The sequence below is a fragment of the Hemitrygon akajei genome, chromosome 3, assembly GCF_048418815.1.
Source record: "Hemitrygon akajei chromosome 3, sHemAka1.3, whole genome shotgun sequence".
Taxonomy (NCBI): domain Eukaryota; kingdom Metazoa; phylum Chordata; class Chondrichthyes; order Myliobatiformes; family Dasyatidae; genus Hemitrygon; species Hemitrygon akajei.
Genome location: NC_133126.1, coordinates 46,753,162 through 46,769,162, shown reverse-complemented (window position 1 = coordinate 46,769,162; position 16,001 = coordinate 46,753,162). Strand labels below are relative to the sequence as shown.

Here is a 16,001-nt window from a genome sequence, read left to right as displayed (position 1 = left end):
TACACCTCTATTTCCTAAGGAGTTTGCGAAGATTTGCATGACATCTAAAACTCTGATAAACTTCCACAGATGTGTGGTTGCATAACAGCCTGGTATGGAAACTCCAGAGCACTGGAATGGAACTTCCTACAAAAAGTAATGAACATGGCCCAGTCCATCACAGGTAAAGACCTCCCCACCATTGAGCACATCTACATGGAGTGTTGTCGCAAGAAAGCAGCATCCATCATTAGGGACCCCCAACTTATGCTTTCTTCTAAATGCTGCCATCAGGAAGAAGATTCTCACACCAGGCCTCAGGACTCACATCACCAGGTTCAGGAACAGTTATTACCCCTCGACTGTCAAGCGTTTGAACCTAAAGGAGATAACTCCACTTCTCCCATCATTGAAATGTTCTTACAACTTATGGACTCCCTTTCAAGGACTCTTCATCATGTTCTTATTGCTTATTTAGTTATTATTATTATTATTATTATTATTATTATTATTATTATTTCTTTCATTTTGTATTTGCAGAGTTTGTGTCTTTTACACACTAGTTGATTCTATTATGTTTATTATTCTATTATAAATTTATTGAGTATGCCCACAAGAAAATGAATCTCAGGGTTGTGTATGGTGACATATATGTACTTTGATAATAAGCTTACTTTGACCTTTGAACTATGAAATTGCTCAGTTGAGGATGCAGTTAATTTGTGCCTTCATTGCATTCTACAGCATTAGGACTTCCCCCAACACCTATGTGAGGATCTTGTTTGTGGAGTTAGCTCCACCTTCAACACTATTGCTCCAGAGTTGCTCCAGAGCAATCTAACCCAGCTCGCTGTCAGTGGATTATGTACTTCCTGACAGGAAGGAAGCAGTATGTATGGCTGGACTCCTGCCAATCTGATTGAATGTTTATAATCACAAGTTCTCTCCAGGGTTGCGTTCTTTCAACCCTCCTCTTCTTGCTTTATACAAATGACTCCACAGACAAATCCATAAACATCCTGAAGTTTGTGTGTGACTCGACTGTAGTTGGTCTCATCTCTAATAATGATGTGACCTGCTTTCAAAGAGAAGTAGACTGTCTTGCAGCATGGTGTGCTTGTAACAACTTGTAGCCTAATGCTATCAAGACACTGGAAACAAATTTTGTTTTCCACTAACCCCCCCCCCCCCCTTGGAAATTAATGGTCAGGCTGTGTCTGTTTTCAAGTTATTCAAATGCCTGGGGACTACCATTACTAAGGCATTGAAGTGGGATAAATACATTACACTCATCAGTAGGATTGTCTAGTATGGCTCTGAAAACTTGTGCCAAACAGCTGGCGGGAATATTCAAGGACATTTTCGACCCCTCTCTGCTATGGGTGAAATTTCCCACTTGCTTTAAAAAGTTACAATTATACCAGTGCCTAAGAAGAATAAGTGAGCTGCCTTAATGACTATCGCCCAGTAGCACTCACATCTACACTGATGAAATGCTTTGAGAGGTTGGTCATGACTAGACTGAACTCCTGCCTCAGCAAGGACCTGGACCCACTGCAATTTGCCTATCGTCACAATAGGTCAACAGCAGATGCAATCTCAATGGCTGACCACACCACTTTAGATCAACTGGACAACACAAACTCTTATGTCAGGATGCTGTTCATTGACTATAGCTCAGCATTTAATACCATCATTCGCACAATCTTAACTGAGAAGTTAACGAACCTGGGCCTCTGTAACTCCCTCTGCAATTGGATCCTCAACTTCCTAACCAGAAGACCACAATTTATGTGGATTGATGATAATATCTCCTTCTTGCTGATGATCAAAACTAGTTCACCTCAGGAGAGTGTGCTTAGCCCACTGCTCTACTCTCTCCATACCCATGACTGTGTGGCTAGGCGTAGCTCAAATACCAAATTTGCTGACAATACAACCATTGTTGGTAGAATCTCAGGTGGTGATGAGAGGACATACAGGAGTGAGATATGCCAACTAGTGGAGTGGTGTCGCAGCAACAACCTGGCACTCAATGTCAGTAAGACAAAAGAGATGATTGTGGACTTCAGGAAGGGTAAGATGAAGGAGCACATACCAATCCTCATAAAGGGAGTGGAGAGAGTGAGCAGCTTCAAGTTCCTGGGTGTCAAGATCTCTGAGGACCTAACCTGGTCCCAATATATCGATGCAGTTATAAAGAAGGTAAGACAGCATCTATACTTCTTTGGGAGTTTGAAGAGATTTAGCATATCAACAAATACACTCAAAAACTTCTAAAGATGTACCGTGGAGAGCATTCTGACAGGCTGCATCACTGTCTGGTATGGAGGGGCTACTGCACAGGACTGAAAGAGGCTGCAGAGTGTTGTAAATTTAGTCAGCTCCATTTTGGGCACTAGCCTACAAAGAACCCAGGACATTTTCAGGGGGCGATGTCTCAGACAGGCAGCGTCCATTATTAAGGACCCCCAGCACCCAGGGCATGCCCTTTTCTCACTGTTACCACCAGGTAGGAGATACAGAAGCCTGAGGGCACACACTCAGCAACTCTGGAACAGCTTCTTCCCCTCTACCACCCGATTCCTAAATGGACATTGAAGCCGTGAACACAACCTCACTTTTTTAACATATATTATTTCTGCTTTTTGCACGATTTTTAACCTATTCAATACAGTATATGTATTGTGTAATTTATTAATTTATTACAACACATGCGGTGATAATAAACTTGATTCTGATTCTGAGGTTGTACCTCCTACTCCAACTTAGGCAGCTTAGTATCTCAGAGGGAATCCTGCTGAATTTTTACGCAGCTGTCACTGAGAGTGTTGTGACCACCTCTCTCACCGTTCGGTTCCTGCCACCTCCTCCCTCTCCAACTCCCGGTTGCAGCCAGTGCTCCACTCAGCAGAAAAGAGAAATGATTGCCAGATACTGACATTAAAAGACCTTTCCATTGCTAAAGCGAAGGAAAGATCTGAAAAAAGATTACTGCTGACTCCACCCGCCTCGCAGTCACCTTTTCATCAAATTGCCATCCGAGAGTCCATCACCCCATCATCACCAGGACTAAACATCTTTTCCAGAGCATCTTTCCTGTAGCTATCCAGCTTCTCAACAAAACTCACTCAGGTATAATATCCTGACTGTCCCTGCACAACATCTGCAAATGACATTTCCTGCTTTTCTTGTTCTATTGATAATTATTGAGTCTGCTCAAATGTTCACATTTATTTACGTTTGATAATTGGACATGTCACTGTTCTGCTAATTGTTGGTTACTCTTGCCTGTTTGGACTACTGTTGGTTACTATTGTGTTGCCTGTTGTGGTATTGTCCTGTGTTTTATGATTGGCACCAAACCATAATCAATTCTGGTATGTTTCACATACTGGCAACAAAGTAATTCTGATTCTGATGTACCCATCATTAAAATGAAAAACTGCAAATATTATACAGTTCCTTATCGGACAAGGCTCTGGGCAAGAGAGTTCAGTACATTCCCTATCGGAACTCGGTGCTTACCAGATTACTCAGCTCGGCCCTGGGAGGGAACAGCAAGATGTTTATGGTGAGTTTTTCATGATATTTACCAGTATCCATTAATTTTTAACAACTGAGAAATGGCAGAAATGAACTTAAACTATTTCAAGAATATTTATCTGTAACTGCATGAATAAGAGTATACTTGGCTCAAATAGGCAAATTTTCATCCTCTCTGAGTGACAAATACATCTCAGCAACCTAACTTCTGCTGTCTATCCATGAAAGAAAAACCTCTGTCAACTTCTCACCTAATCATAAATGTGTTAGACTAAAGTATCTATCCATTTGCATGCATATCTCATTTACAAAATGTTCTAGTGCTGTATGCATCTTCTGTCTATTCAGAATCTATCTGTGGAGCAAGTGAGAAAGTCACATTCTCGAACTCAAGTATTTGTAAAGTATGACACATTGCATCACGTCTAGATTCTGCAAGTTTGAAAATCTGAAAGAGATGCAGTGCAGGTCACCAAACAATTTCAATGAGCTACTGAAGGCTCACCAGCAACTGACCGACTTTTAATGCACTGGGCTCCAACCTCGCTTAGATCAAGTTCAAGTCTATTGTCAGTTCTGTGTTGCAGTAGTATTGAGAAGCACTCGATTTCTACTCTGTTCCCTAGATTATGGATTGGAAAAGAACTTGCGTTTCCAGGTTTGATTACTAAAGTTAGTGTCTACATAAAGCTAGCATGTTCGGCTTCGGAATTGGAAAGAACAATCATGCACATTATATTCTGGCTGTTGGTCTCCCATAACTTTAAGGCAACCGGCTCCTGAAGTTCTGCCGGAATGCCCCAAGCCTCTACAATGAAAACTCATTTGAGAATATGAATGAAGATGTAATTAATATTTATCTAAACATTACAGTGTTTTCCAGCATCTCACCTACTAAAATTACTGAGGGAAAACAGGAAAACTCCAAGGATTTGGTCTGGTTCTTTAGATTTATTTATTAAGAATACTACGTGTGATAATACCAGAGGATTAGTAGCTTCTGGAAAACTGTACCACAGGATGAATCACTAATTATAGGAAAGAAAGGGAACGTTGAAAAGTGCAAGATGGGTGCAAATGATACGCTTCCAGCATATTTCTGCAAATGAATAAGCAAGTGAAATGTCTCATAATTCATTATAGGCTGGAAAGGGGACAGTCATTCTACATGTCAATGACGATGAACTGAAATTTTAATTCTAAAAAGTTATGGCCTTGAAATTGTAACATAGATTATTAGGTATGAACTGGTAATGCTTTCATTTCAAATGTATTTTATAGCAAGTTTGGCATTATTCTCATAAAATCAATGGATTAACAATAGAAGGAAAGGAATTACAACTGCATTTTATATACACTGTGTTATTTCAAGGGCAATGATTTTAAATAGGATACAATTTCACATAGCTGGTCTTAATGGTTCTCTTTCCTCTTGGTAGTCATGCATTCGGTTTCTGTTTTACTATCCTTTAAATGTTTACAATTTTCTTGAAAAGTGATTGACAAACCCACCACACTTCTTTGAAAACGTGCTGGGCCAAATCCTGCCTGCTGAAGCCTGTGGTCCTGAGGGGAGGCACTGGTCTTTAGCTGCTCCCAGACAAGAAAGCCCTGGTCCTGTGGAAAACCGTCATACTATACTGTTAGGACAGAGTGAGTGCCGACTGCTGGCTGTTGGTCCCATGCCTGTCAGACCTAGTGTCAGATTTAAAAACCCTTTCAAACCACTAGGGATTCTTGATCTAGCGATTAAGAGGAAAGGATGGACGTTTTGTCTTACTTCAATACTACTGATTCTTTCTTAGAGTTCTGTTATCTTTGTATTGAAATGTAATTTTTAAAATTTACATTATGTTAATAGCTTTTAAATGTCTCTGAATATCAGTGGCCTCGTAATTTTTTTTCTATTTATAGTCCTGGCTTTAATCCTTCATCCTCAGCTTTACCTCCTATCAGGATGGGAGCAGGGCCTATGCACATTACTCTCTGCCCATCTGTGAAGCTGCTCGCTGGCAGGCAATTGCTTCCAGAAATAGTCCAGGCAAGTTCAAGTGAGTGGGAACTTTGAAAGGAAAATCCAGGTGGGGACTAGGTCCAATCAAAGCTGACACATATTGCACAGATAGAGGCCACGTTATTTGCTACAAAATATCTGCAAGCATTCCCTGTTATATTTCAAATCAGATTGTCTAATTGAAACCTTTGCTTTGCTATACTGATCATTTGCTTTTAAATTATTATTTTCAGATTGCAACAATAAGCCCCACAGATATCTGTTATGATGAGACAATGTCAACATTACGGTTTGCAGAAAGGTAAAGAGGGTTGTTACTTTTACGTCTAAAGTGGCAATGAAATCCAAATTTAATGGTGTCTGTGTCCCATTACCTTCCAAATCCCAGCTTCATTGTAGACATTTGTTAATTGTTCTGCTGAGGCCTAATCATAATTGGATTCAGTGTGAGTTAGTGTGAGGACATTTTCTCTTCACCATCTATACCAATCCACCGGATGAAGAAACTGGGAGAAATTTACACGACTAGAAATAATGTAGAGCATTTTGTGGGGTTGAAGATTACATGAAAAATATTGGACTTATATAAAATCTTCTGGTATATTTTCTCCTATTTTGTCTAATTCTATTCTAATCCATGCCGGTTTATCTTCATCAAAAAAAGATGCAATAAATCTAAGTTGATTTGCTTTGTAATAATTCTTAAAATTTGGTAATTGTAACCCTCCTAGGTCAAATTTCCATGTCAATTTTTCCAATGATATTCTTGACATCTTACCTTTCCAAAGGAATTTCCTCACGCATTTATTTAACTCTTGAAAAAATTTCAATTGTATTGGTAATGCTTGGAATAAATATTGTAATCTAGGGAATATATTCATTTTTACAGCATTGACTCTACCTATTAATGTTATTGGTAACATCATCCATTTATCAAGATCCTCTTGAATTTTTTTCAATAATGGCAAATAATTTAATTTATATAAATTCTTTATATCATTATCAACTCCTATACCTAAATACTTTATACCATTTATCAGCCATCTAAATTGAGTTATTAATTGACATTGACTATAATCTCCTTTAGTAAGGGGTAGAATTTCACTTTTATCCCAATTTATTTTGTACCCTGATATTTTCCCATATTCTTCCAATCTATAAGATAATTTACGCAATGAATGCAATGGGTTAGTTAGATAAATCAGAACATCATCAGCAAATAAGTTAATCTTATATTCCTCCTGATTAACTCTGAAACCCATAATATCTGAGTCAGTTCTAATTAATTCAGCTAATGGTTCTATCGCCAACACAAATAAAGCAGGTGATAATGGACAACCTTGTCTAGTTGACCTTGTTAACTGAAATGATGTTGAAATTTGGCCATTTGTCACCACTTTAGCTTTGGGGTTAGTATTTAAGGTTTAAATCCATTTTATATATAAGATTTGAGATATAAATGGGAATCTAAATGGATACGGGAAAAGAAAGAATCTCCTATACTAAAACATTTGATTGATTTATGGATTAAGATAAATGTTGATGATGAGATAAAGAAATCTTTATTAGCAAAGAGACCTTTAATTCAAAATAAACTTATCCCTTTTACAATGGATAATCAACTTTTATATAACTGGTTTCACAAAGGGATTAGATGTATAGGAGACTGTTTTGAAGGAGGTATATTAATGTCATTTGACCAATTAAAGAATAAATATAAAATATCAAATAACACTCTTTTCTGTTATTTCCAATTAAGGGCTTATTTAAGAGATAAACTGGGTCAAACAATGTTATTGCCGAAACCTAATGAAATAGAAACTTTAATTCATAAAGGAAAAATTAAAAAAAATATTTCTGGTATGTATAATTTGATTCAAAAACAGGCAATTAAACAAGGAATTCATAAGTCAAGACAATAATGGGAAACTGATTTGAATATTAAAATTGATGAAACAAGTTGGTCAAGATTATGTCTTGACAGTATGACAAATACAATAAATGTTCAACTAAGATTAGTACAATATAACTTTTTACATCAAATATATATTACACCACAAAAAATAAATAGATTAAACTCAAATTTATCTGATCAATGTTTTCGATGTAATCAAGAAATTGGTACTTTTTTACACTCTACTTGGTCTTGTTTTAAAATTCAACCTTTTTGGACAAATTTAAGAGTTTTACTGGAACAAATTATTGGAATACAACTTCCACATAATCCAACATTATTTTTACTAGGTGATATTGAAGGGATAAAATCGAAATCCAAACTGAATAAATATCAGAAAGAATTCATAAAAATTGCATTGGCAGTAGCCAAAAAGGCTATTGCAGTTACTTGGAAATCGGATTCATACTTAAGTATAGATCATTGGAAGAATGACATTTTTAGCTGCATTCCACTTGAAAAAATTACTTATAATTTAAGAGATAAATATGAAATATTTCTGAAAATTTGGCGCCCTTATTTACAAAAAATAGGATTAAATATATAGGTGCTCCAAAGATAAAATTATTGGTTATCTGGGAAAGAAATAAATATACATATTAAAGCTATTATGAACTCCATGGAGCATGTGGGGATCTTCCAATATCCAGGCATTCTTTCTTTCTTTCTTTTTTCTTCTCTTTTTTTTCTATAGGGATATGTTAGGGGGGCAGCGGTTAAGGGGAGGGGGGAAGGGTTGATAATTTTTTTTTCTTTCTGTAACCTATTTGAAAATTCAATAAAAAAAAATATTGGACTTTAAACATAAGATCCTGAGGGGTCTTGAAAATGTAAATGTGGAGATTTTTCTAGGGATCACTGTTTATAATTAAGCGATTGACTATTAAAACCAGAGGTGAAATGGTGTTCTTTTTCTTTCTTATGGTTGTGAGTCTGGATCTCCTCAGTGCAAGGCAGAAAAGTCTGTAATGTTGTTCAGGCTGACGTTGATACAAATTGAACAAGCAAGGGATTGAAACGTGGCTGAGAGTGGATAGGAATGAGGAATTCAGTTGCAATTCATCCACTTTCTTATTAAAATGTAAGCAGCTATTAGGGGCAGAATATTCTCCTCCTAATTTTTATGTTCGCCCGTACTGGAAAGGTGCTACAGGAAAATGGGCTAAAGTTTGGTTTATACTCAAGTGGAGCCTAATACATTGGGAAAAAGCACCTCCAAGCATCTATACCGTAAACAGAGTTGTGTACTCAAGATTACAGTGAAGGAGAAGGTGCTGGGAGTTAGAGCACATGAAGAACTGATAGATAGATAGATAGATAGATAGATAGAAATGATTGTCGGAGTTAGTAGACACAATGAAACATGAGGGCAAAAGTACTTTCCTTTCTTTGTGTGAAATATATCATCCAATTTTGGTCTCTTTGCACAATGGACAGTTACAGACGTCTGGGCAAATTTTAGAGGAGTGCCCTTGATTGAGATTGAAGATCAAAAGTTGCAGCATAGTCGAAAGAATGTAATCAGCTTCTTGGAGTAAATTGTTGGCTTGAACAATGATTGCACAGTTCCTGTCTGACTTCCTAAGTTCCAAAGATACTGCCTGGCAGGCTGAATTCCTTCAGCATATTGTATGTGTTGCTCAGGATAGTCAGCATTTGCAGAATCTCTTGTGTCAATGACAGTGATTAGTAATTTTTTTGTCTACACATGCCGGGTTTTATAAGCAGCTATGTTCTTGCACATAATTGTATTTACTATTATTTTCAGCAAATAGATTGATGCCATTATGGGGATTATTACATTGTTCATCCTGTTATCTTAGGATCCTTAGACTTTTTATGATTTGCTATTCAGAAAGGCAAGTAGCAAGGAAAGAGCTATGAAACAAGTATGATTTATAGATTGTAGCTCTCATACAACAGTCATAGGTCATACTACACAATACTTGTAGGTCTTAAAGACACACTCACATGCTGTATACTATTATTTTTGTATAGGTGACCCTACCTCCAACGTTATGAGGAGGGTTCCCAGTAAACGATCCATATTGTGCTTTTCCCCAGCATGAAGCCGTATCATCTACACAGATCAAGGAATGTGAGCTGAAAAATAGTGTTCACTTATTCTTTTTCACATAGCCAATTTCACATAACATAAGATGGCCACTTTAATCTGATGGTCTCAAGTGGAATAACATTCTTGTATGCTGTGATGGGATGTTGAAAACGTCAAGCTCAGGTTGCATGTGGGCACTTTCCCATTAGCTCGCAAATCACTCCATTATAGAAAACCATGGAGAAAACTGCGAAGGCCAACAATTACAAGTGTTGATGAGAAAGAGATCTATGAAAGGAAATAACAAAGTATATTTAACTCTATTTTGATACAAGTTATTACTTACTAAAAATACAAAGATCATCAACATTGAGAAGCATTGATCGTGTGGATAGTCAGAGGCTTTTTGCCAGGGCTGAAATGGCTAACATGAGAGGGCACAGTTTTAAGGTGCTTGGAAGTAGGTACAGAGGAGATGTCAGAGGTAGGTTTTTTTTACACAGTGAGTGGTGAGTGTGTGGAATGGGCTGCCGGCGACGGTGGTGGAGACGGATACAATAGGGTCTTTTAAGAGACTCCTGGATAGGTACATGGAGCTTAGTAAAATGGAGGGCTATGGGTAACCCTTGGTAATTTCTAAAGTAAGTACATGTTCGGCACAGCACAGGGGGCTGAAGGGCCTGTATTATGCTGTAGTTTTTCTATGTTTCTAACATGTAAATGTTATACTCCATATTGAGCCACCGAAGTTATTAGGACATGGAATGCTGCAGAATCCTTTTCTACACCCACCTTCCAGATGACAATATTACCTGTTAAATAAGGACACCAAAATGACCTGACCTTTTGAAAAAATGGAAAGTTATACATTAAAATAATACAAGAAAATGTCAAATGGCTTACTTAATATTTGCATATTTCCTGTCTTTAAAGAGCTAAGAGTATCCAGAACACAGCAGTGATTAATGAACGCCTAGCCGAACAACTTTTCGTGGATCTGAAAGCAGATAATACTAGATTGCAAGCAAGAATTATTGATTTGGAGAAGGCTGGTGATAGCCACAATGATGAGCGAGGTTGGTTTATTACTTTGTCCCTGGAAGATTGGAAGCATTTTAGTTTATTAAAAATGGAATCAGTAGATATGTGGGTGAAATAGTAAGAGGAGAAATATAAATAATTGCTGTTACATCTTTGACATTAAGAATGGTTTCACTGTTACTTTATTCATTTGTTGCACCAAAATTCTGCCATTTTCTCATTCAGTTTTACACTCACATTTTGCCAATAATTCAAATATAAACCCATCAGCATTCAGGACTTAATTTGGGAATATTCTACCACTCCTGAGTAATGATTGCATGTTATTACTAACAATCTAATTTATTTCAAAGCTTTCAAACAAGCTAAGATACTTCAATGCATCTATACTTCCAGGAGATGGTTGTTGTGGGGAAGGCCAGCATTTATTATCCACCCCTAAAGTGCCTTTGAAGAGTTTGCAGTGAGTCATCTTCTTGAATTGTTGCATTCACTCTGGTGAAGTAATTTCCAAAATGCTACTTGGTAGAGTGTTGTAGGGTATTGACCCAGCTCTGATTAAAGACCATGAGCATTCAGAATAGTGTATGACTTGAAACGGATCCTGCTGATAGTGCTTTTAGTTATGCCTGAAGTCCTCATGCTTGATGGTAGCAGTGTCAAGGGAATAACTACAGCGTATTTTCCAGATGCCATGCATTGTTGCCACAGAGGAAAGAGGAACTATGGCCATGATCTGGTGGTTGTGGAAAGAATGAATGTTTAAGAAGTTATAACTCCAACCACTGAAGTGTTTCCCTCTATGTGGTCTGTGGACTTCACTTTAACCCTGATGCTACGCTAATACAAATTGTTGTCAATGGAGAATAATTTCACATTATTTTTAATATTCAACTCTTTTATCCCCATGTTTTTAAGACCATAAAATATCAGAGCACAGTTAGACCATTTGGCTCATCGAGTTTCTCATCATTCAATCCTGGCTGTTTGTTTTTCAACCCATGTAAGTGTTTTAACCATTTTTCCAATCAAACACTTTTCAACCTCTGTCTTAAATATACCCTCATTCCTCTATGGAAACAAATTCCACTGATTCACCACCTTCTATATGATGAAATTCCTCCTCATCTCAGTTTTAAAGGAACATTCTTTTATTTTAGAGTATAATCTCATATCCTTGACTCTCATCCTAATAGAAATAACCTCTCTCTGTACCATTCTATCCAGGCCTTTCATTATCCAGTGGGTTAGAATGAGATCCCAACCCCTCATCCATCTGAATTCCATTGAGTACAGCCTTAGAGACATGAAATGTCCTTCATATGGGGCCTTTTATTTCTGGGATTATTCTTGAGAACCTCCTCTGGAGACTCTCCAGGGACACTGTATTTCTCATTAAATATGAGGTCTAAAATTTCTCAGACATTAATGTTTGGATGAAGGTTGTGATTAGGTTTGAACCCACCTAGTGTGTGTAAAACCAAAACTAGATATTGGAAATGAAATGTTGCATAACAGTGCTATTGATGATGCCTTCCAACACCTTCTTTCTGATAGAGAAGTAATTAGCTAGACTAAATTTATCTTGTCCTTTGTAAACAGGATGTACTTGGACAATTTTCTATATTGTCAGGTACCTGACAGTATTTTAAATGTACTGGAAGAGCTAGGCTTGAGATATAGCTGGCTCTGGAATGCAGTTCTTCAGATTTGGGATCTTGTCTGGTCCTTTAGCCTTTGCTATATCTAGTGGTCTTATGTGCTTGTTGATATATATGATGTGAACTAAACTCTGGCCTTTATGATGATGGGGATTGAGATGGAAATATTCTTTCAAATGTCTAGCATGTAGCTCCCATGAGCTGATTCTGCCATCATTGAAATGGTCTTGGAGTTTCTTTGCATTGCCTGTTTAATAGTCCCCACCCCCTCCCTCAGAAATGGTAAACAGAGAAGGGTAAGAGTGCGCTGGAATACAGAGCTTTGACCTGATGGATTGTTTTCTGAGATTGCATGGTTCTGCTTTTGGCATTCTGATTCATAATCTGTTGTAAATTGTAAGATATGTGTGGATGGAGCACCACAGTGCTACAGCTAAAAGATCAGTAACCACAGCTCGTTTTAGGAACAGCTTCTTCCCCACGAGCCCATGAACATTAGCTTGTTATTCCTCTTTCCACAACATTCATTTTTTTAATTGTAACTTTGGAAATGTTTATATCTTGCATTGTACTGCTGCTAGAAAGCAACATTTGTCAGTGATATTATACCTGATTTTGACTCTGATTCTGATTCTGGCTTCAACCACGTCCTCCAGTGTTATTTGCACAGAGACTGCTTGTTCTTCACGTTTTTTTCCCACATCCCTAAGGCATGAAAGTGGGCCAGTGTGATAGAATCTGAAGGAGAGTTGATGGCAATTTGGGGAGAACAAAGATGAGATTAGAATAGGCCTAGTGGTCTTTATGGTCAGCGTGCACTCAGTGCATGAAGGGCCAAGTTCCTTACTGTGACTTATTGTTTATTAATTTTAACACTTGACATAAGTTGCATTTGTGTTTTGGCCCATTGATTGAGAACATATGTTACTTTACCAACAATCCAGAGATGCTTAAACAACGAATTTTAGAAAATGAGCACCAAGTGAAAGAAATACAGAAATCATGGCAACAGAAGCTAGAAGAGGCAAGGAAGGAATGGGAGCAGCAATACAGCATTATTACAAAGGTAATAATTCAAATATTTAATAACCTATCTATTTTACAAAAACAATTAAATATCATGGTCAGTTTACTATAGCATTGTTGCAACTGGGATTCCAAACTCGTAATGGTCTGTCATCTCCAACACAATGTTATCATCCAGTACTGTACTTCATTTTTGTAACACAGATAAGAACACATTTGTAAGGATTTCTAAACTGAAAAATGATATAGAATTGACTTATTTAAAGGTCCTATAGATTTACTATAGCTTCAAAGCAAAATGAATTTCAACTTCAAGTCTTCTCTCCTAGAGTGAACACCAAAATAAATTTTATTTTATAAAACTTACTTTAACTTAATTATTTAGTAGAATATATATACTTGCTGTAATTCAGTTTATTTCTCTATATTTATTTATAAAGTATTTCATTGTACTGCTGAAGTAAAGTTAACAAATTTCACGACATATGCCAGTGATATTAAACCTGATTCTGATAAAAGAGTTGTGCTTTTTGTGGAAAGGCCATAAAGCTATAACTAAAACTGTTTTGGATCAATGAATACTCATTTAAATGGATCTCTATTTTAAACAGCAATTAAATTTGCTTTTTGATACAGCAAAAATTAGAGTATAGAACTGTAAATGACCAATTTTATTTTCAGGAGGAGATGATGATGGCAGCATTTCCATATTTGTTGAACATTAATGAAGATCCCCAATTGTCCGGGGTGATTCGACACTTTATTCATAACGGTAGGTGAAGCTTTAGAAAAGACTCCATTATCTAAAACTAATGGTCCAATCAGTCTTCAAGTCTTTTAATCTTATGCACTTATCTTGTGGCTGTGGTAGTAAAACAAGCTTGTTACAGTTTGAAAGGATCAAATCTATTTCATTTGACTGCTGAAGTATTTAACAATTCTCAAACACTTGTGATGGTTCATGCTTCAAAGAATTAAAGCAAAGAAAATAGAACTGCATCCATTTTAACCTGACACTGTACTTAGTATTTAGAAGGAAATCTGCTGTCACTGGATGAAAACCAAACTCCTCTTTACAAATGAATATGCTGATTTCTTTCTGTATACTGAACAGGAGCCTAATATGAATAAGTGCTCTATAATTACAACTACAGAATAATGAAACCAGAAATTTCTTTTAATGTTTTAGGCACATCTGCAATAGGACACACTGTTAATTCAGAGCATGACATTGTCTTGAAAGGACCTGGGTAAGTAAAAAGTATATATTGAATTATCTTCCACTGTTTGATTGCCATTATAACAGGTATGCTTAGAGCAGTTTAGAAGTTTATAGGAAGATTCAGATGGTTAGATTTTTTTTACTTGCAGAGTGTATGGACTGCTTGCCTATTCAGTGACGAGGTGGCCACTAGCTTCTCACATAGGTCTCATTTGACAGATGAGTTGCAAATGCCAAATGAAAGCTCCAAGGTAGTTTGCATGTTTATGAATGTATAATATGTATTCCATCATACACTAATGTTGTCTAACCTGGGCTAACAGTGACAGCTCCAGGTGAGTGATTGGAGGTTAAGTCAAGCAATTTGGGCCAGGCATAACCTGCAGAACATTTTTAGTGCCAGAAATATAAAATAGTGTATGTGGCCATTTCTGTATGGCTAACAACAGGCCCTTTAGGGTTCACATGGGCAGAGCACATTTCCACACATACATTACACAAGACTGAAGTCAGGATCCTAATTATATTATAGGATATTTCATTTGTATGGATAAAGAGTCATCTGCCTGGCCTTTGCAGGTCCTCTTGATCATCATCACAGATGGATAGAGAAACAGGCAGATGAGAAGAAAGCCTAGATTACAATGCAATTTTTCTTCATAATTTGATTATTAGATCTGCTGTATAATATTATTACAAAGTGCAAAAAATTATGCCTATTTTCATTGCAAAGATTCCTCGCCACACAAGCTTGCTTTTGGAGCATGATCGCTAATCTGCTTTACCAAAATACATGGGAGTGTGCAGGTACAGCAAAGGGTGACCTAACACCGTGAAGAAAGGGGGAAATAGCTGAAGATAAGGCTAAAGTGTAAGCCTTTGAAAGATAACAGACAAGTAATTGAATGGAAAACTGGTAACTGATCTACCAAATGGTAAAGGTTATTGAAAATAGCTATTAAAAAAGTGTGCTGAACATTGACTGTGTTTGCCTTCTCAGGATTCTGGACAAGCATGCAGTGATAACAGTTTGTGAGCACCAAGTGATAATTGAGCCTATAAACCAGGCTAGGGTTAGAGTCAATGGAGGAATCCTTTTCAATAAACATCAGCTGAAACATCTGGTAGGCATTCAAACATATAGTATGTCTGTTTCTTTGGGGCGCATCATATATTTCCCCATTTGTAATATGTAATACACACAAACATGTGAATTAAAAGCAGGAAGAGGTGCTTCATTATTCAGTAAAAAATATTGTTGATTTGACCGTAAGTTCAACTCGGCATTCCTGTTCTCCTTTCATGGCTTTCACATTTTTTCTTATCAAAAATGTATCTAAATTAAGAATACTCAAAGACTCAGTTTTGGTGAAAGCTCCAAAGACTTTCAGTCCTCTGCAAGAAAATCTTTTGGCTCATCTGTGTTTCAAATTTGGCATTACTTTAAATCAGTGACCCTGTGATACTAGATTCTCCCACAAGAGGAGATATCTTTTCCACAT

The 16,001-nt window shown here is 37.0% G+C and overlaps 1 protein-coding gene across 1 annotated transcript in view; it reads left to right on the top strand.

Annotated features, from left to right (window-relative positions):
* Window positions 1-16,001, top strand: part of LOC140724532 (kinesin-like protein KIF28) — a 101,477-nt gene that overhangs the window by 35,325 nt on the left and 50,151 nt on the right. The window contains exons 8-14 of the mRNA XM_073038976.1: window positions 3,442-3,553; window positions 5,773-5,840; window positions 10,483-10,625; window positions 13,196-13,317; window positions 13,959-14,049; window positions 14,467-14,527; window positions 15,500-15,623. Coding sequence (XP_072895077.1) covers window positions 3,442-3,553; window positions 5,773-5,840; window positions 10,483-10,625; window positions 13,196-13,317; window positions 13,959-14,049; window positions 14,467-14,527; window positions 15,500-15,623 — 721 coding nt within the window. The remainder of the gene's footprint in view (window positions 1-3,441; window positions 3,554-5,772; window positions 5,841-10,482; window positions 10,626-13,195; window positions 13,318-13,958; window positions 14,050-14,466; window positions 14,528-15,499; window positions 15,624-16,001) is intronic.